This window comes from Plasmodium vinckei (genome assembly GCF_900681995.1).
Source record: "Plasmodium vinckei vinckei genome assembly, chromosome: PVVCY_12".
Lineage (NCBI taxonomy): Eukaryota > Apicomplexa > Aconoidasida > Haemosporida > Plasmodiidae > Plasmodium > Plasmodium vinckei.
The window spans coordinates 240,536-266,799 of record NC_051304.1 but is presented as its reverse complement, the minus strand read 5'-3'; the positions used below and the strand labels follow the sequence as shown (position 1 = coordinate 266,799).

At 23.8% G+C, this 26,264-nt stretch overlaps 6 protein-coding genes across 6 annotated transcripts; 2 read left to right on the top strand and 4 right to left on the bottom strand.

The window, feature by feature from the left end:
• Positions 1-440: 440 nt before the first annotated feature.
• On the bottom strand, positions 441-1,598 carry PVVCY_1200760 (zinc finger C-x8-C-x5-C-x3-H type, putative; the record flags this gene model as incomplete). Its single annotated transcript, XM_008625088.1, has 1 exon — positions 441-1,598. One exon carries the CDS (start codon positions 1,596-1,598, stop codon positions 441-443), a length of 1,158 nt encoding a protein of 385 aa, XP_008623310.1.
• A 2,208-nt stretch (positions 1,599-3,806) lies between these two features.
• Positions 3,807-6,494, bottom strand: PVVCY_1200750 (conserved Plasmodium protein, unknown function; the record flags this gene model as incomplete). Its single annotated transcript, XM_008625087.2, has 1 exon — positions 3,807-6,494. The coding sequence occupies one exon, from the start codon at positions 6,492-6,494 to the stop codon at positions 3,807-3,809; it is 2,688 nt and encodes an 895-aa protein (XP_008623309.2).
• A 2,840-nt stretch (positions 6,495-9,334) lies between these two features.
• PVVCY_1200740 (26S protease regulatory subunit 4, putative) lies at positions 9,335-11,034 on the top strand (the record flags this gene model as incomplete). The annotated part of the gene is made up of 2 exons (XM_037634615.1): positions 9,335-9,383; positions 9,740-11,034. The coding sequence occupies 2 exons, from the start codon at positions 9,335-9,337 to the stop codon at positions 11,032-11,034; spliced, it is 1,344 nt and encodes a 447-aa protein (XP_037490694.1).
• Positions 11,035-11,608: 574 nt separating this feature from the next.
• On the bottom strand, positions 11,609-12,955 carry PVVCY_1200730 (AP-5 complex subunit sigma-1, putative; the record flags this gene model as incomplete). Its single annotated transcript, XM_008625085.1, has 7 exons — positions 11,609-11,706; positions 11,814-11,865; positions 12,044-12,124; positions 12,246-12,291; positions 12,389-12,493; positions 12,613-12,734; positions 12,851-12,955. 7 exons carry the CDS (start codon positions 12,953-12,955, stop codon positions 11,609-11,611), a joined length of 609 nt encoding a protein of 202 aa, XP_008623307.1.
• Positions 12,956-13,980: 1,025 nt separating this feature from the next.
• On the top strand, positions 13,981-15,153 carry PVVCY_1200720 (endonuclease, putative; the record flags this gene model as incomplete). Its single annotated transcript, XM_008625084.1, has 1 exon — positions 13,981-15,153. The coding sequence occupies one exon, from the start codon at positions 13,981-13,983 to the stop codon at positions 15,151-15,153; it is 1,173 nt and encodes a 390-aa protein (XP_008623306.1).
• A 670-nt stretch (positions 15,154-15,823) lies between these two features.
• On the bottom strand, positions 15,824-26,242 carry PVVCY_1200710 (zinc finger protein, putative; the record flags this gene model as incomplete). The annotated part of the gene is made up of 1 exon (XM_037634613.1): positions 15,824-26,242. One exon carries the CDS (start codon positions 26,240-26,242, stop codon positions 15,824-15,826), a length of 10,419 nt encoding a protein of 3,472 aa, XP_037490693.1.
• Between the last annotated feature and the right edge of the window lie 22 nt (positions 26,243-26,264).

Genomic DNA, 26,264 nt, shown 5'->3' with positions numbered 1-26,264 from the left:
CTTTTTAAAAAATAAAAATATTTTTGTAAATAAAAATCACGATTACTTAAAAAATATTATATGTTCCCAAATTAGTATATCTACATATATGCATGTATTTCCAGTTTTGTTATAAAAAGGAAAAAATAAGAATGCATTGTAGTATGGTAATAAGATAAGAACTATATTAATGAACAAATATATTTCTTTTACTTTTATAAAATCACTATGGAAAATATGTATTTATATTGATAGGCCAATTACCGCTTTAACATTATAAGTGTCTTTTTGATTCTATTCATCTTGTAAATTTTTTTTTACTTCATACAATATTTTAAATATTTAGCATAGTTACTACTTCACATTTTATTCTTTACATAGTGTAGAAAATTATAAAATTTATTATTTGTTTAGATGCAATTATAAAAATAAACTAGATCTCTTTTTCTTCCGAATTTCTATTAGTATATATATACATTTTCTCTTTTTTTGGAGAGTTCATTTATTCTTTTATAAATATCGTTTAGATATTCAGAATTTGTTTCTGAATGCTTTTTATTATTATTCGAAATTATTTCTCCTTGATCATTTTGATGGTTTTCCAAATTGTTTCGAATACTCTTACTCATATCTGTACATATTTTTTTATCAAAATTTGTATGGTAATCATTGTTTTGTGTAAGAAAACCAAAATTAAATGAACTTATGTCATAAGATAAATTATCTTCGCCTTCGAATATTTGAATGCAGTTATAACTATCATCTTTACTACTACAATTCGTACTTCCACAAATTTGTTTGTCCCCATATATGGGATAATCATTCATATACATGGTAGGAAATATATCAAAATATGTATTTGCAACTTTGTTATCATTTATGTTATCTTTATCATTTCCATGCATAAAACAGTCGTCAAAATAGGAAAAGTCGCTGTCTATAGTTGATAAATTTTCTAGGAGTTTAAAATTACACATCATAGAACTATCATCCTTGCTTTTCCTTATTTCTTTTTTATTATTAAACATTTCATGCTTATGTTTTGAATTATTTTTGTTCACATTAAAATCCCAATTTATATTTTCGGTAGCATAATCAATTTCTTCCTTCTCCTGCTTTTCATTCTGAATTTTCTCAAATATGTTTTCTGTATATTGTGGGATTATATTTTCTTCTTTTTTTTCTGTTTTTTTTGGTGTTTTGTTTTCGATTTTTTTGTTAACTTGGTCGTTCCAGTTACGTTTTGGATTGAGGCTTATTTGTGATTCTGTTTTGAGGGGCCTAATTTCTTCGATTCCATGAGCAAATCTACATTTCCATTGATTCATGCATTTTTTCTTTTTCCAAAAATAACATAAGTTAGTTTTGTATGTAGACAAATTTGTACTTGGTTGTAAGTTTTCAATTCCATGAGCATATGCACAAAGATGATTATTACATGGTATATTTTTTTTTAAGCTGCTACATAACTTTGTGTTTTTTAAATTTGGTAATGGTTTTAATTCTTCTAACACATGAGCATAGTTGCAGTTTTTTTTGTTTGTACATTTGTTTTCTAAAAAATGTTTACATATTTTGGTTTTAGAAAATTGATGCTTTATTTCAATAGATGCATCCATTTTTAGTATATACAATTAAATTTTTTTTTTTGATAAAAATAAGAATATATAGATAACAATGTATAAAAGTTTTTATTATAAAAATATAATTTATTTGGATAAATACAAAATATAAATCTAAGTACAAATAATTCTATATTATACAATAACTATTGATGGAAATTCAATTACAACTTTATATTTCATATATGCATAAATACACTCTTTAATATGAGAACAATAAAAAAACGGCGTTATTACTTAATTGTGTTCAGAAAAAAAATTATGAAAATAAATTAAATACATCCAGATAAGACATGGAAAATATTTACTCGCTATGCTCAAAAATAGTGTAACAAACTATAGAGAAAAAATTTCGTATATAAAATTATTCACAACGAAAAAATACTGTGCTGCCAGATTGAACATGCATATATATATGTATACATAAATTTACAAGTAGATTCTATTAAATATCAAAATAGTTTTCAATTTTTATAAAAAATACAAAAATGGACAATAATGTTACTAAAAATATTATAAAATGGAAAATGAGAAGAAATATGTTTTTTTAAAAAATAATGAAAAATATATAATAAATAATGTAATTATATAAATTAAATATATATTTATTTAAAGAGAAATTTATAAATATATAAAATAAATAATATACATATTGCATACATCTATATAATACGCATGCTTGAATATTTTAAAAAGATCGGATCAAATTTAATCAAAAAATGTCAAGTTTGCTTTAATCTGGCATTTGGTATATAGCAAATTTATGATCAAATAATGAAACTCTATAAATGCACTTTTAAAAATAATAGTTTGATAATAACTCCCAGCTTATTTCATATTTGTCATAATAGACAAGATAAATAAATGGAAAGACGTTGCACATTTTAATAATCTATGTAACAAGGGCGTTGTAATTGAATTTAATCTTTTTATATTTATAATTTTTAATATTTAAAACGAAAAAAATCAAAATTTATTAAAAAAAAATTTTTGTTAGGCTTTTTTTAAGGGCTTCTAAATATTTGTCTACATTTATGCCGACTTATATTAATATAACCAATACGAAAAATATATGCAATTGTATATATATGTATCATAAGGAGATATATATGCAGCTCTCCTTATGTTTTACTCGTAGAGGGACCGGAACATTTTATTTGTATATAAATATTAGACAAAATACATGCACATGCATATACTTTCTTTGATTACATGTATTTATTTTTTTTAATTCTATATAATTTTCGAAACACGTCTCCGAAAATAATTTAAAAATTTTTTAAACTACCATATTTATCTTTAAAAAAAATTAATTCCATTAAAAGTCCCAAATAAAAATGTATGAAATAAAAAAATGCAATAAAATATACCAAATAATTAACAAAATTAATTGTCTTATCAAGGAGTTTTACATACTTGAAAATAGACAGGATGTTTGAAATCAATAAGGCTCATATATTGCATGTTGTTATGCAATATGCTCTTTTATACGAAAGAATATTATTTATATCATACTTATAGTGTATATAATTTTTAATATTTTGAATTTATTAAACAACCAGTTGAATGCTAGCCTTTAAATTATTTGTATATGAATAAAAAATCGACGCTAAAAAAATCCCGAACACGCTCTTTTTATATAAGCATTTTTCAAGGTGCATGAGATAAATTTTCAAGGATTATAAAAGGAATAAATAAAAAAATGTGCAGAAAATTGTTGTTGACAATGGTGCCATTATAAATATAAAAACAAAAAGAAGTTAATAATTTGTATATACCATAAGCCTTACTATGACAAGTATATTTTCCATGATTTTGTATTATGTGCATATTTACACTTTTATTCTTAAAAAAAAAAATAAGTTTTAAATTATGAATAACTAAAAGTTTATGGATATACATAATATATGTAGACACATATATAGGAATTCTTGGAAAGAGTTAATTAAAAATGGATAATAATAATATATGCAGGGATATATATATATATATATATATAAAGAAGTTTCACATATAATAAAATTAAAATGAATGAATTAACAAAATAATGATGCACAAAATTATATATATGTACATATATTATTATTATTATTTATTTTCGACAATTATTCACAAGAATAGTAATAAAAATATATAAAACATGAAATTTCAAAAAAAATGTACATATCTGAGAAAAAATATATTTTAAAAAAGATATGTGAAAATTTAAAAAAAATAAAAATATAGCATGTGTAAAACAAAAAAAGTAAAAGTAGTAGCAAACGAGGATATAAAAACATAATCTGAGTGTATATGAAAAACATTATAGTCATAATTATCTCCTGCAGCGAATTTCATTATATGCTCATAAGTTACTGGTAAATATGAAGCTAAAATTAAAGAATTTGTTACAAAATAAAGGCCCATTAATTCTGATATTAAAAGTACCCACATATTGGAGAATAATTTAAAATAAAAAGAAAAGTTTGTTGATATTTGTATAACTTGTTGTAGAAATTTCTTCATATTAATTGCAACGATATATGAAATATATATTAATGATATATATGGTGCATATATAATAGCTATATTATATTTAATATTAAAAAATAAGCAAATTTTTTCAATTAATTTTGAAAATGGATCTCTTATATATATTCTTATAAATATAATATTTAATATCGATGCAATAATTTTATAAATAAGAGTTAAAAACATAATTGAATTTAAAAATACATTTATTTTGCCAAATAAACTATTTGTATTTTTTTGTATTTCAATTTTTCGACTTAATATATCATTTAAAGAATAATACATACTTGTATTTGTATAAACGATATTTTCAATTTCCTTTTTAAGTTTATTATAACTTTCCATATTATTATCCACATCACTTGTATTATCATAAGAAATATCTTTATCAGTATTTGTGTTATTATAATTGTCTATATCAGGATAAGCATGATGCATGCCATCCATTTTATAAAATCGTGTTTTATTTTCACTATCTATATCCATTTTAGTTTTTTTTAATTTATATAAATGTTTTAATCCCTCTATTTGTTCCCTATTTGCTTTATTATAAAATTTCTTCATGTGTTGATTTTCAGGAAACGACACACTTTTAAAAATTTGATTTGTAATTGGGATTTCTTTTTTTGTTTTTTCGTCAACGTAATTTGCATCGGCGTTACTACTATCGGTATCACTAACATTATTATTATTATCAGTTTTATTGTTGGTTATAACAGAATTTTCATTGATTTGTTTATCTTCTAAGTCATCCACATTCCTCTTAGGAATAGTAGTCAGTGATTTGCATGTGATTAAAACATGCTCTTCTTCTGAGCTACTATCTCGTTCTCGATCAGAATTAATATTTAAATTATTTTTCATCAAAATAAAAGGGGAACTATTTGATCTTTTTGATACATAATCATTATTTTCATTTATATTTTTATAAAAATAATTAATTGCTGTTGACTCATGGTCACTTAAATTACCATTTGATTTTCGAAATTTAGATTTTTTAAAAGAACGTAAATTTATTTTATCATATTCATTCGCGTTCATATTATTATTTATTAAATCCACATTTAAAGAAGAATAATTATATTGCATATCTTTTTCAGGATAAAACCCACTTTTACTTTTAAATGTGCACATAGATTTCAATTTATTTTTGAAGCCAGCAAAAGAAGACAATCTTTTATTATTATCTTCTTGATTATTGCTACTACTATTATTACAATATCCATTAGGCTCATTGGCAGTAAAATCGGTTTTACTATGAACTATATCATTACTATTTTTTTTATTATTAATATCATTGATATTCTTAGCTATGTTGATATTATTTTTGTTATTTTTCTTTTTGAGGCTAAACGCAGTCATATTTATATTCGATTTATCCATAAAAGACATATCATTTAGCATATAGGGGATGTTTATTGTTTTCCTATGTCTTTCCATTCTATTTTGTACTATGTCTGAATTTATTGATTTTTTTTTTTTACTCAAAAGCCCTAGAGGAAATATATTCGTTTTTGTTGATAAAAGATTTAAATCATTTTTTGGATCAACATTAAAATTGCTAGAATTATTATTAATGCTATTTTTTATATTAAATTTACTCTCAATTTTTTGTAATTGCTCCTTTTTAAAAATATACTTAGTAAAATTGATAAGAATCCTCTCTTCTATATTATAAATTTGAATTTGTATTTTAGGTAAATTTAAATAATAAACAAATGTTATAATATAATCATAAATAAAATACATAGACGATATTCCAGCAACAATAGAATTCGTTGTTACACCTAATGCACATAAATTTATTAACAATTCTCTAATAACAAATTGATAGAAATACATAAAATGATTTAATATAATAAAAATTAATATATTAATAAAATTATAAAGTTTGTAAAAAATATTCTTAATTTTTGATCTTTTATTTTCTTTGTATTCATATTCTTGATTTATACTATCATAATCGATACATTTGTTTTTATTTTGGATATAAAAATAAAACGTTCTTTTTTTAAATTCTTTAATTCGATTTTGATTTTGATTAATCTTGGTATATAATATATATTCTCTAAAAATTAACGCATTATCATCTGCAATAACATAATTATAATTTTTTTTATAAATCATCTTTTTCAATTCTACTAAGCCTAGCCACAAAAAGGATAAAAATATAATACTTCTAAATACGAAGAAGTATTTTTTAATTTTCGTACTTCCTCCATTTTTTTCTTTATATATTTGACTAATCTTAATGTAGTATTTTTTTATTAGTTTTATATGTGAGTGCGAATAAAATCCAGGCGATAATATTTCTTTATAATTTCTTGAATCAAATATTGTATTAATAAATTCTATTGGTATAACTATATATAATAAGCACATTAATATGCATATATTTATATGCCAAATATATGTTATCGTAACAGTTGATATCAAATTAGACAATTCCAATATAATAAGAGAAAATATAGACATACATGCTAAAAAGGTTATGAAAAATACGTTCTTATTAAATTGGGTTGAGTAGTTCAATATGTCCAAATACCTTAATAAGTAATGCGCTGATACCTTATAAAATATCCCGTGTAGAAAAATAATAGTTATCACTTCACCCGCAAAATTGGTATACATTTTATTTGCAATAAACAAAATGGGAATTTATTATACACACACAGAAATATCATCATTTAAAAATATACACACATATGAATATATATTACGTAAAAATAGAGGAAAATACTAACGAATATGCATAGCTATAATTTATCGTACAAATATATATGTAAATTAATGACAATTATATATATATAAAAGAATGTACGAATAAATGCATATGTATGGGTGTTATATATTGCATATAGAATGAATCGTGTATGTAATTTTTTTTTGTTTCTTTCTTTTTATTTCTTCTTTTTTTTCTGATTTTTATTGTTTTCCATTTTACAAAAATTTATTCCATTTTAGGCAATAAAAATGTATATTATAAATTATATGCATGATTAAATATGGCGAAATGTAAAAATGTTCGAAAAACACCAAAACAAAAAAATGTCAAATTGAAAAACTATATTGCGCATTTATATGTATATATTTTTTAAATTATATTTTCCATTAGTTTCACAAATCAATTGCTAAATAATAGTACCAAAAAATAATATAAAAAATCAAAAAACTATATTTTAGAGAAATATTAATTAAATAAAATAAAAATAATTGTGGCAATTACATTAAAATATAAGTTAAAAAAAAATAATGTTTACTATTTTTTAAAACATGCCGAAAGATAAATACCAAAACGTTAAAAAAAAAATAAAATAAATATCTACACGAAAACTATGCATATATAAAAATATTTGTTAATATACTAATTATATGTTTAATTATAAATTCTAATTATTAAAATTTGGCACATTTAGGCATTTGCCACTGTGCTTCGAATACATTTTATACAATTATAAATACTATAAACATTTATCATCATTTTTAAATTGTCTACATTAACAACTTTTACTATATTACATATTTTTCAAAAGTTAATGTAAATTAATAGTAAAATAAAATGAGAAAAAGAAAAACGTCGAATAAAAATAAAGGTGTATTTTGTTATTACTACATTTATAAATGCACATATATTTGTTCATAAAGATATATGGAAAAATATGCAGACATAATATGTATTGTTGGATTTATGAAACAAAAGAGAAAATGTAATAATGCAAAAGTCTAATAATACATTTTTTGAATAATATTTTATTTTTAAAACATTTTTAAAATTTTAATAATAATAAAAATATATTCACCATATAAAAAGTTTATAAGACTGGCATTGAAATACAAATATGAAAAAAAACAAATCTATGTTTTCTGGTTGATATTGGAATATTACTACAACGCAAATAAGTTTAAGAGTCTTTAATTTAATAGTATATAATTTGATATATATTCATAAAATTTTTTAATTTGTGCATAAGTAACGTGTGTAGAAACAGTTTTTTTAATATAGGCAAATTAAATAATAACTTCTTTTTATAAACTTATATAATATATTACATGCGAATATAGAAAAATGCGAACTATCACTGGTTTAATTTAATAATACCACTTATGAATACATTTATATATATAAACATAATTCATAATACAGCAGAAAGTGTGTTTAACCCCAAAAAATAAGATATAAAGAAAAAAATTAAGAATATAAATAATAGCAATCGAAAAGAATAGGCAAAAAATCTATTTTTATTATTGTAATATATAAGACGATCTTATTTTTATATATGTGAGTTATTCAGGAATGCATTATATGAATATACATATGGAAGTATATAACATACGTAGTATATATATACGTGAATACTTACATGGGAAAATATTAATAACATTGATTTCTTGGAAACTTTTATACAATAAATAATCGAAAAAATGTTAATAAATGTTGCTTAATTATTTTTTAGGTTTTAATTATATTAAATAGAAAATGTACATAATGTAATGTGCCCTTGTGAAGGAATAAGCATTGTGTACATAAATTACATATAAATGCTACTTAAAAATATTGATAAATTTTCCTTTATTTTAATTAAGCATAATTAAAAAAAAATTTATAATTTATAAAATATAATTCTTTAACTTTTTTTCTTTGAATATAATGCAAAATATGCAATATTTCGGCATTAGCCATATATTCTTAAATACTAATTTTTTTTAAGGCTGAATATTTATTTTTACTGCATTATATATAATAATACATACGTATATTATGGTTTACATATATATATTATATAACATTATATGCGTAATTCTTTATCTTAACGATTGCATATTTCTAGAAACCAAAGGCTAATGTGTGAGTAGTGCGAACATCAAAAAAACGAAAAAAAACTGCGAAAAAAAATAACATGTGGATATAAATTATTAAAAGAAATGAATATATTGAAAAACAAAAGGAAAAAAGTTTAAATTAAATAAGATTCTAAAAGAAATATTAAATATTTTAAAATTGTGGGATTTGTTAGGAAAAAAATATATTGTATATTATTATTGATACATATAAATTTGTTACATATAATATTATGCATGAAATTGGTATGTAAATGAATATATTGTTTATATAGCTACAAAAAAGATAGAAAATACTAAAGATTAGTATTTTGATTACAAAAAGAAAAAAAATATATATTTGTGTACATATTTATACGTGCTTATAAACATATGGTATAGTTATGGGGAACGCACAAGGTGGTATGAATAATAATCCCTATGGATTTTTAGGTAGATAAAACTATTTTTTTCGAAAATATGTAATCTATGATCGAAGCTTTTTATTTGCAATACATAAATGTAGCAAAGTGTGAATGAGGATATATACTGCATCCAATGTATATATACATCCATATCATATTTTTTGGAACTATTACAAAGTTTTTTTTAATGAGAAACCCCCTCAAAGAAAAGGGGATCTAATTACGCTCATAAAGTTACAAATAATGATGGGGCATTGATATGCTTCTTTGTATATATATAATGCGTATATAAGAGAAAAGCATCACACCTGCAGCATTTCGTTTTCACTATATTTATTCCCTTACTTACATTAATTTATATTATTCCTCATTTTTATTTCGCAGGAAAAAAGGATGATAAAGACAAAGGAAAGGATAAGGAAAAAAAAAAACTAGAAAGCTCACCCCCATCACATATAGGAAAAAGAAAAAAAAAGAAAAAGGGAGTTACTGGACATTCCAAATTGCCTACTGTTACACCTAATACAAAATGTCGGTTAAAATTATTGAAATTAGAAAGGATAAAAGATTATTTGTTATTAGAAGAAGAATTTATAACAAACCAGGAACAAATAAAAACAACTGATGATAAAAATTATGGAAAATTGAAAATTGACGATTTAAGAGGTTCACCTATGAGTGTTGGAACATTAGAAGAATTGATTGATGAAAATCATGGAATTATAGCTACTTCTGTAGGTCCAGAATATTATGTAAATATATTATCATTTGTCGATAAGGATTTATTAGAACCTGGGTGTTCAGTTTTATTAAACAATAAAACTAATAGTGTTGTAGGTATACTATTAGATGAAGTTGACCCATTAGTATCTGTTATGAAAGTTGAAAAAGCCCCACTAGAATCATATGCTGATATTGGTGGATTAGAATCACAAATACAAGAAATAAAAGAAGCAGTTGAATTACCCTTAACTCACCCTGAATTATATGAAGATATTGGTATTAAACCCCCCAAAGGTGTGATTTTATATGGTCCACCTGGTACTGGAAAAACATTATTAGCAAAAGCTGTAGCAAATGAAACATCTGCTACATTTTTAAGAGTTGTAGGTTCTGAGTTAATACAAAAATATTTAGGAGATGGTCCCAAATTAGTTAGAGAGATGTTTAAGGTTGCTGAAGATCATGCACCTTCTATTGTTTTTATTGATGAAATTGATGCAGTTGGTACAAAAAGATATGAAGCAACGAGTGGTGGAGAAAGAGAAATTCAAAGAACTATGTTAGAATTATTAAATCAATTAGATGGATTTGATTCACGAGGTGATGTTAAAGTTATTATGGCTACTAATAGAATTGATTCTTTAGATCCAGCTTTAATTAGACCAGGTAGAATAGATAGAAAAATTCAATTGCCAAATCCAGATACTAAAACTAAGAGAAGAATTTTCCAAATACATACTAGTAAAATGACAATGTCTCCTGATGTAGATCTAGAAGAATTTGTAATGTCAAAAGATGAATTATCCGGTGCTGATATCAAAGCTATATGTACTGAAGCAGGCTTATTAGCTCTTCGAGAAAGAAGAATGAAAATTACTCAACTCGATTTGCGTAAAGCAAGAGATAAAGCTTTGTATCAGAAAAAGGGAAACATACCAGAGGGCTTATATTTGTAAAATGCTCTTTATTGTGTATATGCGGGTACGTAAGCATACGTAACTGCGTAAATATGCGCATGTGCATATATTTATTCATATATGCAAAGACGCATACATATTGATTAGTGCATAAAAAGGTAAAAAAATTATAATAAAATTTTTTAACTATTTAATGAAATATCACATTGTACTAAAATAATGGATGTGTCTATAATATTATGCTCATTGTAAGCAGTGAGGAAAATGAAACAATATATTTATTTTATATAATTGTGAATTTTTTTGTTAATACATATATATAGGTACATGTGTATATATATATAAATATATACTTATATTTTTTTTCTACAAACTTTAAACAATTTACGCACTTATTTTAAAAGCAATGTAAAAATAATGGCATATAATATACTGAAAAAAAAACGAAAATTTATTGTGCCAAACAATAAATCCGATGAGAAAAATATTCATAAAAATTGGTCTAAAAAATGTAGCTACATAATTTATTCGTACATTTCAGAGAATTTTTATTAATCTTATTAAGTATTCCTAAGACATTAAATATAGTTAGTTTGCTTTTTTAAACAAATCATCATTCTTTCTTTGGGCTTGTTTTTTCACCTAGAAATTCTTTAACTTTATTACTTAAAATTTGAATATAGTCCGGAGTTAAAATCATAAATTGTCCTTCTGTGAAAATGAGAAATAGTTAATCAAATGTATGTGTGTATATATCAAATGTAGGTGATAAATAATAAATGTTAAATTTAACATATAGTTATCATAATTTTATTAACTTGGAAGAAAAAAGTAGAGTATAGCTAGTACTGTATCAGGGTTAAACCTGTTCTATAAAAAAGTCAAAAGTTGAAAATGCATATTATATTTTTATATGAATACAGATGGTGTTATATCATTTTAGGAATTGTTGTAACAGAAATGTTGTCATATTATTTGACACATAAACATTATTAAAAAGTATTTAAATAATATCTGATGCAATATATACAGCAATAAATTAAATAACCATATTATTTTTGTTAGATTTTCCCAATTTTTCGTAATTCTCCATTAAAACATATATTAATGTATTCAAGAAATTGTCAGCCTATTGATATTTTCGAAAGTAAAAAAATCTCATTATTCTTATAAATATGATTTATTTATAGCATATATGTTGATTTGTTCATATTATTATGTAGGTAAATATATTTATTGTTGTTATTAACCATGTGAATGTTTTCATGTGGGAAAAACATCAGGGTATAGCAAACCCTAATAAAAATAGGGAAAGTTAAAAGATAAAGTAAATTATTATATATTTTATTGTTTAATATAAATAAAATGTGTATTTTAAATTATTTTAACATACTTATTTAAAACTTTCCACATTATATTTATTTTGTTTTTAAAAAGGGAAATATTTTCGATTTTAAAAAACCCTTCATTGTCTATTTTAAATTCATTATTGGGTGCCCTACTAGAAAGACAACATTTTTGTATGCATACTTTTATTGAGCTAAATATATATAGAAAAGATTATAAACGCGAATAAATAATGTTATGCTTATATATGTATGGTAAATATTTGAGTACCTTGGGATAAAAGCACCAAATATATCTAAATATTTATCTTTATTGTTTTTATTAGTATTTTCATGATTTTCTTTATCTTCTTTATAATAGCTTATTTCTTCAATAACCTTTTTAATAATTATCTATTTAATAGAAATTCATATACAACATTAATGTAAAATATTTTCACACTATTGTTGCTCATTTACTGGGTCATTTGTTTAGGAATATGCAGGTGTAATTTTTTTATGATTCTTACTTGCTGTCTAGAAGTTTGATTTATATCATTATTGACTAAGTTGTAATAGGTACTAAAATAAAGCTGCTCCGATTCAGAAGAATGAATTATTAATCCGTATACCATTTTCCCCTTTTTTAATTTATAAGCACACACACACACATATATATAGGTACACTACTAGGGAATTTACAAACGGGTAACCAAATATATTAATATCCTCAAAGCATGGTGAATATTATAGGGGGAATGAATAAATGAGGTTATTTACACGCACTATAATAATGCAAAGAATATAATAAAGTTTGCTATTATCATTGAAAAATATATATTTTAAAAAATAATTATATACACATATATATTTTTATTTTATATTTTTTCCTTTTTTTTTGAATAATTTATAAATCAATTACACAATTAGAAATTGCTATGGAGATATATTAATGCATCGGTTATAATTTTTTTTTCACAAACTATTATTATAAAAAAATAATATACTAGAATTGTGATTTTTTTACTTTTATTTTTTAAAACAAAGATATATGCAATTACACTTATAAATAAATATATACATAAATTTATAAGGAGAAATAATGAAAAAATATATATACAATTTTCTTTTTTTGTGTATACGTTCTATATTTTGCATTAATGTTTTAAGGTGTTACACTTTTAACACAAATAACTTTACATATAATATTATGAAAACTGGCATTATTGATTATATTATATGATATTTTTGTTTTCGTATAGTGTATATATTCCTAATTAGTATTATCCATATGAAAGAAAAAAAAGAAAACTCAATAATGTAAAATATTATATACATATAGGTAACCACAATGAATGAATAAAATACATATACCAAGGTGATTTAAAATTGTTGAAAGAACGGATTAAATTGTGACTTTTTTTTAATTTAAAAAAAAAATATAAAACATTTATAAGGTTATTACAATTTAAGAAATATAATGTGTCCCTCATTATTCACCCATATAGGTATGTGCCAGACATATTCGTACTAGTGTAATGCGTATACTATATATTATAGGGCCCCAACCCATATGTAATTATCCATAATAAACATAAATAATGTTTTTTTTCTTGTTTTTCTGCCCCCTTCAGATTTTATATAAGCGATATAGAATATTATGACCATTAAAGGGTTTATATCATTTATACACAAAAAAATTCCTAGTACCATTAAAAGAATTGATGACATAAAAAGTTTTGAGGGAAAGAAGTTTATAATTGATGGTACATTTTTTATTTACAAATTTATGTATGTTGCTTGGAAACACATATTAAATGACAAAAACCGAGACAGTAAGTATAAAGCTAATGAGTTAGGTACATATATATTAATAAGGCAATATATTATTAAAAAAAGTATAGAATTATTAAAAAATCAACATGAATATTTTAAATCATTAAAGATAAATACTCTTTATATAATTGAAGATATTGGGGCTAGGTGTGAACTACAACCTATCGACTTCAAATGTAAAAGACATGTATGGAAAGAAAGGGAAACAATACGAAAAAAAAAAAAATTGTTCGATATATTAAATGCAGATGCTCATAAAAATATACTGAGTTCTTCTGATGGATTAAGCGATACAAGTAGTAGTAACATTGGGAGCATTCTTAACGGGAGTTCAAAAAAAATCACAAATATAATTACCCCATTTTGTGATAAAAAAGTGAGTCCAAATAAAATATGTGAAAGAAAAATCGGAAAAAAAGAAAAGGTTGAGATAATTGTCGATGAAGATGGTACTCATGATTTGTTTAAAAAAAATATATTTATAAAAATTAATTCCCAGACTGCTAATGATATATATAATTATCTGTTATTGGAAAAAATTCCTATTTTTATAACAAAAAATGATGCAGAAAAAGAGTGTGCGATCCAATGCTCTCATGAAAAAGATATCGTTGTATCTGATGATACAGATGCATTAGCATTCGGGGCCCCCAATTTAATCAGATTCATAACTAATAAAAAAAAAAGACATATAATTAATAAAGATGAAATTTTGAGTGAATTGGATATAAATTATGAGCAATTTATAGATTTTTGCATTTTATCAGGTTGTGACTATAGTGCAAAAATACCAGGCATCGGTCCAGTAAAAGCTTATGAAATTATTAAGAAATATAAAACTATAGAAAGCTTTTTAGAATCTAGTGCGTTTGATAAATATTCTAATACCAAACGCTTCAACCAAAAACTTAGTAATGAATCGATGTCATTAAAGGATTATATCCTTAATGAATTTACATATGAACAGGCTAGAAAAATTTTCTTTAATTCATACTAGTTGTCACATCAACTCTCATGTCTTATGCCAACCGAATCCCATGAAACATTGTAAATTTTAAATATACTTTTCTTTTTTTGTCACTTTTTTTTATGGTAATTTTTTAAACTATGATATATTTCATTCTTACTTTATTTTTATTTAAATGCGAAACGATTTATTTTTAACAAAACATAGAATTCTTAAAATTTAAAAAAATTTTTAAAATAGCATAATATTGAAAGAGCACAAATATTTGGCTTAGTGGCCATGTGCAATAGTATATTATATAAAAATTTAAATCAAATATATTAACAAAATAAAATTAAATTTTGGGTGAACAGAAAAAAAATTGTCATATGATTTATTAAAAAAAAATTATAACTAATGAGTAATGAATAAGCGAATGTAGAAAATTGCTAATATACGAATACAAAATTCAAGATATTAATATAACATTTTTTTAATAATTATTCACATAAATATTTAATACATCTGTATGAATGAATAAGTATGCACTACATACATATATTCGTATATATATAACTCAAAATAGTCAGAGCGTTTTTTTAAAAATGAATACATTTAATATATTTCTATAAGTAGTAATCAATAAGGGTTATACAAAAAAATTGATAAAGTAAAGATAATAATATAGAGGTAGTAAAATAGATATAATAATGAGCATGATTTAGCTGTTTAAGCACATACTACAATACCAATCATTTTCCATATCTGGTGGATTGTCAATAGAATATTTACAACATATCCAATGATACCATCTTTCACATTTATCACATCCAATCCAATTTAATCCATCAGCTGGTGATCCATCACTTAATTCTTCATAAACAAATTTACATACTGGGCAATATATTTGACCATCATTAATATCGTTTTCATTTTTTTGTTTATATATTTGTTCATCTTTTATTAAATCTGTATCGAAATCTTTAATATCTTTATCCATATATTGGCTGTATTTACTATAATTTTTCGTTGGGTCTATAAAGTCATTCTTTAAAAATGATTTTGGATTATCATAGGATTGCTTATAAGGGTTTATGCTATCTAAATTAGCATTATCAATATTGAGATTTTTATTTTTTTTAGCTCGACCTCTTTTTTTTACTTGTACAGGAGCTTCTGTACCATTATTATTTTCTAATGTGTTCATAATATTTGCATTAAATTTTTTGTATGGATTTACATTATCTTGTTGCATTTTTTTCCTTCTTTTCCTTACACCGCCATTATTTTTATTTCCTTTTTTGTTCAAAAGATTATTTTTATCTAAATTGGGATCATATTTATGGCCATAATAGTTATAAAAGTTTTGTTGATTTAATCCACCAATATTATTGTTAAAAAATGGAAGCATGTTAGGATTACCATCCATTTTTTTATTATAATACATAAGGCTATTATTATCAATGGATCTAGGATTAAAACCATAGTTTGAAAATTGTCTCATTTCATCAGCATCATTTTGTTCTGACATGGCCATAGTATTTCCAGTTATTTCATCGTCAATATATCCATGACTATTTTTAGTTCGTTTATTATTAGGATTATTTTGCATCATATAGCCATTTTTATAATATTCCGGTGGCATATTCATCATATTTCTTTTATCTGACATTAACATATTATCCTTTAGTTTATTCATAGGGTCTAATAAGTTATAATTATTTGCTGCCATATAGTCAGGATGCATATTCATTAATGGAGGCATTAAAGAATTTACTTCATTTTTATAACCCATTGATTTGAACATTTTTTGAGCCATGCCGGGGTTGTTAATATCGTTACTGTATATGTTTGCACTGGGTTGTGAAGAATCAAATTCGCTATTAAGACCCATTTTGTCTTTATGTGCTTTTCTGTAATCATTAAATGGTATCATCATACTTCTTTTTATATTACCAAATTGTGTTTTTTCAAATAATGCACTTATAGATGGAGGCTCAGATATTTTGATAGGCTTCAATAAATGATTTATGCATTTTTTGTTTAAATAATTAAATATATAAGTACCCAATAAGAAATTATATAAATGATTGAATGGGAAATATAGAAAATTTTCAAAGTAAAATAATTTATTTGTATTAATAAAATTAGCTAATGTATTTTTTTTGCAGCTTTGAAACGTATGTTTAAAACAATAAGCTTTTTTAGGATTATATATATCGACTCTTCCAAAAAAATTGTCCATTTTACATCCTAACAATATACCACAAGATATGTGAAATGAAGCATCACAATCTGTATTACTACATGTGATAACTATACCATGTTTTATTCTGCAATAGCTGCATACTTTTTTTAAGCCTCCTGCTTTGGTTTCATTAATGTTATTTTTTTTTGAATAAGCAGTATTAACATATTCTAAACATTTAGGATGAACAAATTGTAATTCTTTTTTTACTTTATCTTCAAAACAGTTTAAAAATCCATCTAATCTTGGACAATAAGAACAAAAAACGATTTTTTTCTTTATTTTGAAATATTCACATCGTGGGCATATAAACTCTTCTTCTTTTTCTTCTTCATTAGTTTTAGGGATAATGTTTTTCAACATGTTTAGCTTAGCATTAGGATCAAGCTTTTTTCTACCTGGTCTATTTTTTTTCACAACTACTGTATTTTTTTCTGGATCTAAATTATTGTTTGTAGCATCATTAATACCTTGACTATCACCATTTTGTTTTTCTTTTTGTTGATTTGTTATTTCTTTATTTTCATTTACATCACAATTCATACTATCTTTTGAAGGCTCATTATTTGGTGCATTAAGATTGTTTGAATCATTTTTCAAATCATTTGATTGATTTTGAGAGTTTTCATTATTTTCTAATTTGGAATTTGTAGTTGATTCAAGTGGTTTAGCTGATTCTGAAGTTGTTGGAACATTTGCATTGGGAGCTAAGGAAGCTGTAGGAGCATTGGCTGCTGCTGCTGCAAGTAGTTTGAGAGGATTTTTACATGGTCTTCCAACTTTATTTGTTCGTACAAGAGGGCGAGGAGGTGCATCTTTATTTTTAAGCTTTTCTGCAGCTTCAAGTGATTTCATTTTAATATCATTATTTATAAAATTTTTAATCATGTCTATATTCATTCTATGACAACAAAAGTAGCATATAAATACATTACATTGTGAGCATTTTTTTAAAACACTTAATGAGCCTAATCTTCTTTCTTTTTTATTTTCAAAACTATCAGTTATATTGCTTGAAGTACCTCTCAATTTTCGCTTTAGTTGATTTGTTTCATTTAGTGTAGTTTGAGTGGTATTATTTGTGTTATCAATATTAGATGTGTTTATGGAATTTTGATTTTCATCAGTTTCTGTTTTTTTTGAATCTTTTCGAGGTTCATTATAAATTGCTCTTGACAAACAAACACTGCATATCATCAGATTTTTGCTATTCAACAATGAAAGAAATTTATTAAAAAATGCGATAAATGAATCATCTGTTTTTATGTTTAAAATATTTGAATTATATTTTTCTAATATTAATTCTGATAACTTTTTCAATTGATAATCATTAAAATGTGGATATAATAATAATATAGTCTCAAAATTTTTTAATCTTTTATATTTATCACTTAATATGGTACTATTAAATTCTTGTATATCTTTTTGAAGATTTAAAAAGTCGTACATTATTAATTTTAACAAGGAATCCTCATCTAATAAATTTTCATTATATATATTTTTAAAACTACTTATACTTATAATATTATTACATTTTCTAGTACTTATTTTATTAATATTTTCTATATCGAGTATATCTATGGGTGGATTTTCTACTTTAGTTGGTTCTTCTAGTGCCAAAAGCATATTTTCAGCATCATTTCCAATTTTATTATCTTCATCTTGTTCAGTTTTGTTTGGTTCGTCTTTTTGTTCATGCGAAATATTTTCTGCTTTATCATTTTCTTCCTTAATATTATCGAGTTTTCTAATTTGATCAACATATTCACGTTCTGCCCCTTCAGCAGTTTCATCATTAATGCTAATTTGTTTAGTTCCATTATCACTTACATCAATCTGGTCTTTTTCATTTTTAACTTCAGAATTTAGATCATCGTTTTCTTTTAGTGATTTTTTCATATAAGTTTTAGTTAATCCAGAATTGTTGAAAATACCTTTTCCTTCTCCTAATAAGTACTGATCAAAATTTTGATAAAGGTCGTTAAACTCATCATTTGGGGTATTATTGTAATAATTTTTCATACTTTGATTAAATTTATCATAATTGAAATTAACCGAATCTTTGAATACAGATAAAGAAGATAATGATAAAAGATTAAATAATTTCATGTCACTTATTTTTAAATAATTTTGTAATATATATGCATCAAACATTTTTCCAACATTTATTTTATCTTCTAATTTATTTTTGGCATATTCTTTTTCTCTTAAATTTTGATATTTTCTTAATATTTCTGTTGGTGCTTTTTTTTGAGAATGATTTGAACAAAATAAAACTAATTTATTATTTTCATTTAATTCTATTAAATATTTATTAGAAGAAGTTGCACAAGATATATGATAATATTTGTAACAATCAGCAACATTACATTTTATTATACCTATATTATTAGTACGTAAACATAATGAACATTTATATTTATTTCTTTCTCTATTACAGATTTCAATTTTATCTTCTATTATACAATTACTAATTGATGCGCATCGAATATGGCACCATTGATTTTTTTTATTTGTTCTTTTTATTGGTCCTCCTCCTTGATAAAATGAACCAAATTCGCAGATACAGCACGTTGGAATTTTAAAAACAAATGAAAAATTTTTACTATAGTTATATTTTAGCAATGTTCCATTTTCATCCAATCCAGAGCTTATATTGTTTTCATTTATATTATTAACACTTAGAATATTAGTGGACTGTCCAAATTCTACACTATTTTTGTTGGAAGAGATATATTGACTTTGATTTTCCTTTTTTATCTCAATATCCATTTTAATTGTTTCTTCTTCATTATTATTGTCACATTGAGAGCCATCTGAGTCATCATCATTTTTATTATCATTTTCATTTGATTTATTATTAATGTTGTCTAATTCATTCAAATTCGAAGAAAAGGTATTTACTTGACTATTTGGCAAAGCCGGAATAGATGAATTTGGACCAGTAGTAATAGAAGTATCCTGATTTTCCTGAATTGGATATTCCTGATTATCATCGGGAGTAATTTCTGATTTTGTAATATTTTTATTTTTAAGAGCAAGCATTTTCATTTTGTTTAATTTAGTACTTCCAAGTGGTCTTCCTCTTTTTCTAACTATTACATTGCCATTAGCATCTAAAGTAACATTATTATTTTTATTATATGGTGGTTTATTAACTGTGCCACCTTGCTTTGATCGTATTTTATTTTTTTTATTTATAAATTTATTTGAAACTTTATCATGATATGGTTTATTATTAGAATATTCATTTTTATTTAATAGAGGCTTTCGACCTCTTTTTTTTTTTTTGGTTTCTTGCTCGGCTTCCTCAGTATCACTATCTTCAAAATTTGGATTAATATAAAAAGATTCTTGTCTAAATATTTTAATATTTTCATTTATAAATTTCGTATAATTATTATCTTTATCAATTTTACTAACCATAATAGTATTGAAAATATTTTTATATTTATATATATTCGGATTTTTAAGAACAATTTTTTCAAAGAAATCATGACTATCCTTTATTTCTATTTGATATTTTAACTTATAATAATTTATATCATACTCAACATCAAATAAAAGCATAATCGATTTATATTTATACGAATACATTTGAGAGGTGCTTTGAAAAATGATTTCTTCTGGGGGTATATAAGAAAATGTTTCTTTCTTTTTTTTATCATCAACTTCATTTTTATTATTATTTTGCTCATTATTAGCAGTATCACCAGGTTTTTGTATGTTATTATTATTGTCATTAATATATTCGTTACATGCTTTAATTAATAAATCAATATCTTTTTTTTTTTGAGGCCCACTTAAATGTCTAATAATTTTAAATGCAACAGAATCTTCAATATACAATATCTGATTTCTTAAATAAGAGCAAAGTGGGCAAATCCATTGTTCTTCTTCTGTATTTGGTGGATATCCAGTATTAGTTTTGGCGGCATCAGTAGAAATTTTATTTGTTTCTTGTTTTATTTTTTCATTGATTGGTTTCGAAATTGATTGATCTATATTTTGGTCTATAATTGGATTTTCCATTTTGATTTGGCTCGATTCTTCGTCGTCATCGTGTCTATCTTCCTTTTCATGGGTAAATATAGAAGTATCTATATATGATTCTTTTTTTTCATCAGTTTTATCAGTATTATCATTATCGTTAGTGTCATTTAGTCCACATTTATAATAACCTTCATCGTCTCTATTTTCGTGCTCGTTCTTTATATCCATATTTTCATTATTTGTCAATTGAGTATCCAATGTAGCATAATTTGTTTGACTATCTTCTTTTTCACTATCCATTTTTTCATTATCATTTTTTTCATCATTATTATTACTTACAACTGAATTGAACATACTATTTGGAGAGTTTATGTCAATGAAATTATCCTCCATTAAATATTTCATAACATTTAAATTAATTTTGTTTTTATTTTTATCATCACTACCATTCTTTCCAGGGTTGCCAGAGGAATTATTGTTATCATGTGTATATTTATTTCCATCTTTATTTATATCACTATTATTAAAATAATTTTTAGTAATTTGACCTTCTTTATTATATTGTTGATAATAATCATTTTTATTATTAACGCCGTTAGTATTATTATATGCACTATTTTTTGGTCCTGCATATTTATAATTATTATTTTTATATTTCGTATTTTCTTCGTTTTCATTATCATTATTTTTTGTATCCTCTTTATCAGACATATTTGGATTTCTTTTTACTAGATTTTGATTTTTAACATTTCTAAATCCAGTACAAAAAGAATGCATAGGTGTATAACAACAGTCACAAAAAACGATTGGATTATCATCCCAATCTTCACCTACGCTACAAATATTACATAAAGCTTTTTCAGTCCAACTATTAGGTAACTGAGAACTATGATTAACAGTTACTCTTAATTTTAATAAATCGACAATTTGCTTTGATAATGTATATGTATGTTTAGTATTTAATTTATTTTTTAAATATTCGTTTATATAAAAATTAATCATTTTATCTTCTATTGAGTACCAATATTTATATGGTTTTTTCTTTTCATTTTTTATACTATCTAATAATTTTACAATAATTTTTTTTTGTTGTTTAATATTGTGCATATATCTTGAAAATAAAATACATATTTCTTCATTTATATTTTTAATATGTTGGTTATGCTTGTTATTTTTTAAAAGCATATCAACATTGCCAGTTTCATTAAGTGTACTTATCTCATTTTCAACATTTTTTTTTTCAGTACTATTTTCTGTATTAGTAATGTTATTTGATTGTTCTACAGAATCTGGGCATTTGTCTTGTTCTAATTTATTTGGTGTAAATAAAGTAGAATCACCAATGCAACTATTGCTAGTTGTATTTACAGTTCCATCTAAATAATTGTTACTGTCCATTGTGTTTTCATTCTTATTTGTAGTTGTAAATTTATTGTTTTCTGTTTTTTCTTGCGAGGTTTGATTTATATTTTTTTTACTTTTACTATTGGCTGAATTGTTGGTATTAGTATTACGTAGCTTGGCCAGTTTGATGCAATGTATTCTATTTTTTTTATTGATAGAATTATTATGGTTATAATTTACATTTAATATATTGCGTTTATATTTATCTAAATTAATATTTGTCAATATAAACTCAAAGTAAACATTTGACATATGTTGATTTTTTTGCAAAGAAAATATAGAGCTATTAAATGGAACAGCACTATTCTTTGGTGTACTAAATTTATATTTTTTTAAAAAATTAAATGATCCGATTTTTCCATACGTTCCAAAATGACGAAGTTTATTTTTTGATTTTTTTTTAAGATTTGATTTTTTGGAATTTATTATTTTTTCTTTTTTTTCATCATTAGAAGATATTTTTTTGATATTTTCGTCTGTAGCATGTTCGTCTTTTCCTTCTCCTGATTGTGTCTCCTTATCATTCTTTTCATCCTCATTTTTTTTCAAAGCATTTTCATCATCAGTTGTCTTATTATCACTTCTACCCATTAGGAAATAACTTCTCCATGATTTTTGGGGTTTTTTTTCTTCAGTTTTTATGACTGTCCCCTCCTTTTCATTTTCAGTTTTGTTAGTTGGCAAACTTTGTTCAGTACTTATTTCTGCATTAGTTTTGTCTAGTTCTGAAACTTCTTCATTTTTTAAAGCGTTTTGTTCAGTTAAGTTTGACTCATTAAGTAAATTTGTGGTTGAATCTATTTTTTTGGCTTTTTTCTTTTTTTTTTTTTTTTTTTTTTTGAGTATTTTTTTCTTCTTAATTTTTTTTCGTGCTAAAACCTTGTTCACACTTTGAATTGGAATATACTTTGGTTTTGCATTGTTAGCTCTTAAGTTTTTAATTTTGTATACTAAATTATTATTTTTTTGTTTATTCCAGTATGGTAATATATTACCTAAAATAATTGGCAATGTATTATAATTTTTTAATTCGTCTAAAAAACATTTATAACACCTTTCTTTATCTTCCATTGTTATATGTCGGTTTGATAAATATTTCTTATCTCCTAAAGTAATTTCTGTTAATAATCTTGCCAATGTCTCTATTTCGTATGTGTCTTGTTGTTCTGGTGTTTTTTTTATATCACAGACTTGATTAGTGTTATCAATAGGGCTAACAATGGAATGGTCATTATTATCGGTGCTTTTATCAATGTTGTTTGCTGTTTCAGATTCCTCAATTTTTTCGTCATAAATACTTGGCTTTTCATTGTTTTCAGAAAAATCATAATTTTTGGGAACATATACAGATATGTGTAAACCGTTAGGAATTGGCGTATTATGTATATATGGTAACCTTCCTACACCATCATATTTTTTATTTAAAAGTGGATTAAAAAATTTTCCATCATGCCTAGAGGTTCGTAATCTAGTATGAGTTTTTTCTTGGTCATCCGTTTGACTGTGTTTTCTCATTTTTGTTTCATTTTTTCTTTTATTTTTAGATTTATCATTTTTTAATTTTTTATAATATTTATCATTTCCATATTTATCGAATGCCATAGCATTTTGATAATTTACCATTTCATTAAAATTGTAATATCCATTTGGATAAAAATTATTATTTTTAAAATTTATCATATCATTAAAAGGTAAAGATTTATTAGGTCCATTAATTATATCTCTAGGCATACCATTATTATACATAGCCATATTTTTATTCATAAATAACATGTTTTCTTCATTTATTCCAATTTGATCACATTTATTATTTTGATATATATTAGAGTATATATTTGTGGCTTGAACATCATGAGGGGGATATATATCCCGATTAAAATTATTCATTGGGGGTGGATAGATATTCATATCTGTTTTTATTTTATTATCATAAGGGTTGGTCATAGAATTGGGATATGTATTGTTATTAAATTGTTTAAATGGAGAAAAATAATTGTTATCATTATTGTCAATGTTTGGAGTAAAAGATGAATCCATTCCTTTTGCATTTATTGTATTACTTAGATTGTTTACATTTTCTATTACACCCTCACTGTTAATATTTCTCATTCCATATTCCATGGCATTGCTAATATTAGAATTTTCTTCGTTTTTAATTGAAGAATTTTCTATGTTATTATTGTTACAAGGATCACAATTGTTTAGATCATTAGATAAGGCATCAGTTGTACCTTCTTTATTATTTAGAGAAGCTGAATCGCTTACATCATTGCCATTTTTCTTGTCGTTGTCTTCATTATCATTTGAAGTCATAACGACGTTTTCGATGGCATCATTTTTATTTTCACTGGATAAGGATGCTTCATTTTGTGGACAATAGGAAACGGGTGTGTTATTTTTTTCCGACGCATTTTGCAAATTGTTTACTTCGTTTCCTTGTACATTGTCGTCATTTTCGGATTTACCGAGAGTGTCGACATTATCATTACTGTTTCCGCTAAGTTCGTTATTATTAGCTATATCGGCATTATTTTCATTATTTACATCATTATTTTCTTCATTATTATCAGTTTCATTTACATTAGTTTGATCATTAATGTTGGGAGCATTACTATTTTCTGTATGCTCATGTTGGATTAAATTATTAGAATTATCGGCGTTTAAATTAGTAATGTCAATGTTTTTATTACTATTATCGATGCTAGGATTAATAATATTAGGATCTGTGTTTGTGTTATCAAGCTGAGTATTTTTATTATCATATGAATCTGTAGGGTTTAAATTAGTTTGGCTTATATCATTTGTTTCGTTAGTATTGCATGTCGAGGGTAAGTTTATATTTTTATTCATATCATCATGATAGTTTAATTCATTTTTTTCTATATTTGCATTATTGGGCATTGTATTTAATAATAAATTGTTACCTGCCATTGGCATACAATCGATAAAACATGCTTCATTACGAAACATTGGTGGATAATCTCTAAACCGATTGTTCATATGATTTATGCTCATCATATTTTCTATATTATTTATATGGTTCACATTTTCTATATATTGTTTATCGTTAAATAGTGGATTTATATGTGTTTTATAATTCCTTATATCATTTTTAGGATCTATTAAAAACTGATTATTATGTTGACTGAATAAATTATCTTGACCAAATGGATTATTATTAAGGAATTGATTATTTTGAAGCATATATTTTGAAATGTTTGCTGCGCCATTTTTTTTTTTTTCATTTTTTTTATCATTTATATTTAATTTAATTTTAACCGAGCTTTTTTGGCATTTAATATTTTGAAATATCTCCTTTTTTATTTTTTTATTTTTTATTTTATTACATATATAATCAGTGCATTTTATATGATCTTCAAATGTGCTTATTATCCTTTTATCAAAATTTGAAAAATATTGATTTTCGAGATTTGACCAAAACTGATGATTATCTGAACTATCGTTTCTTGAATTTCCTTCTCTCCACGTGCTCATCAAATCATTGTTTCTCCTTCCG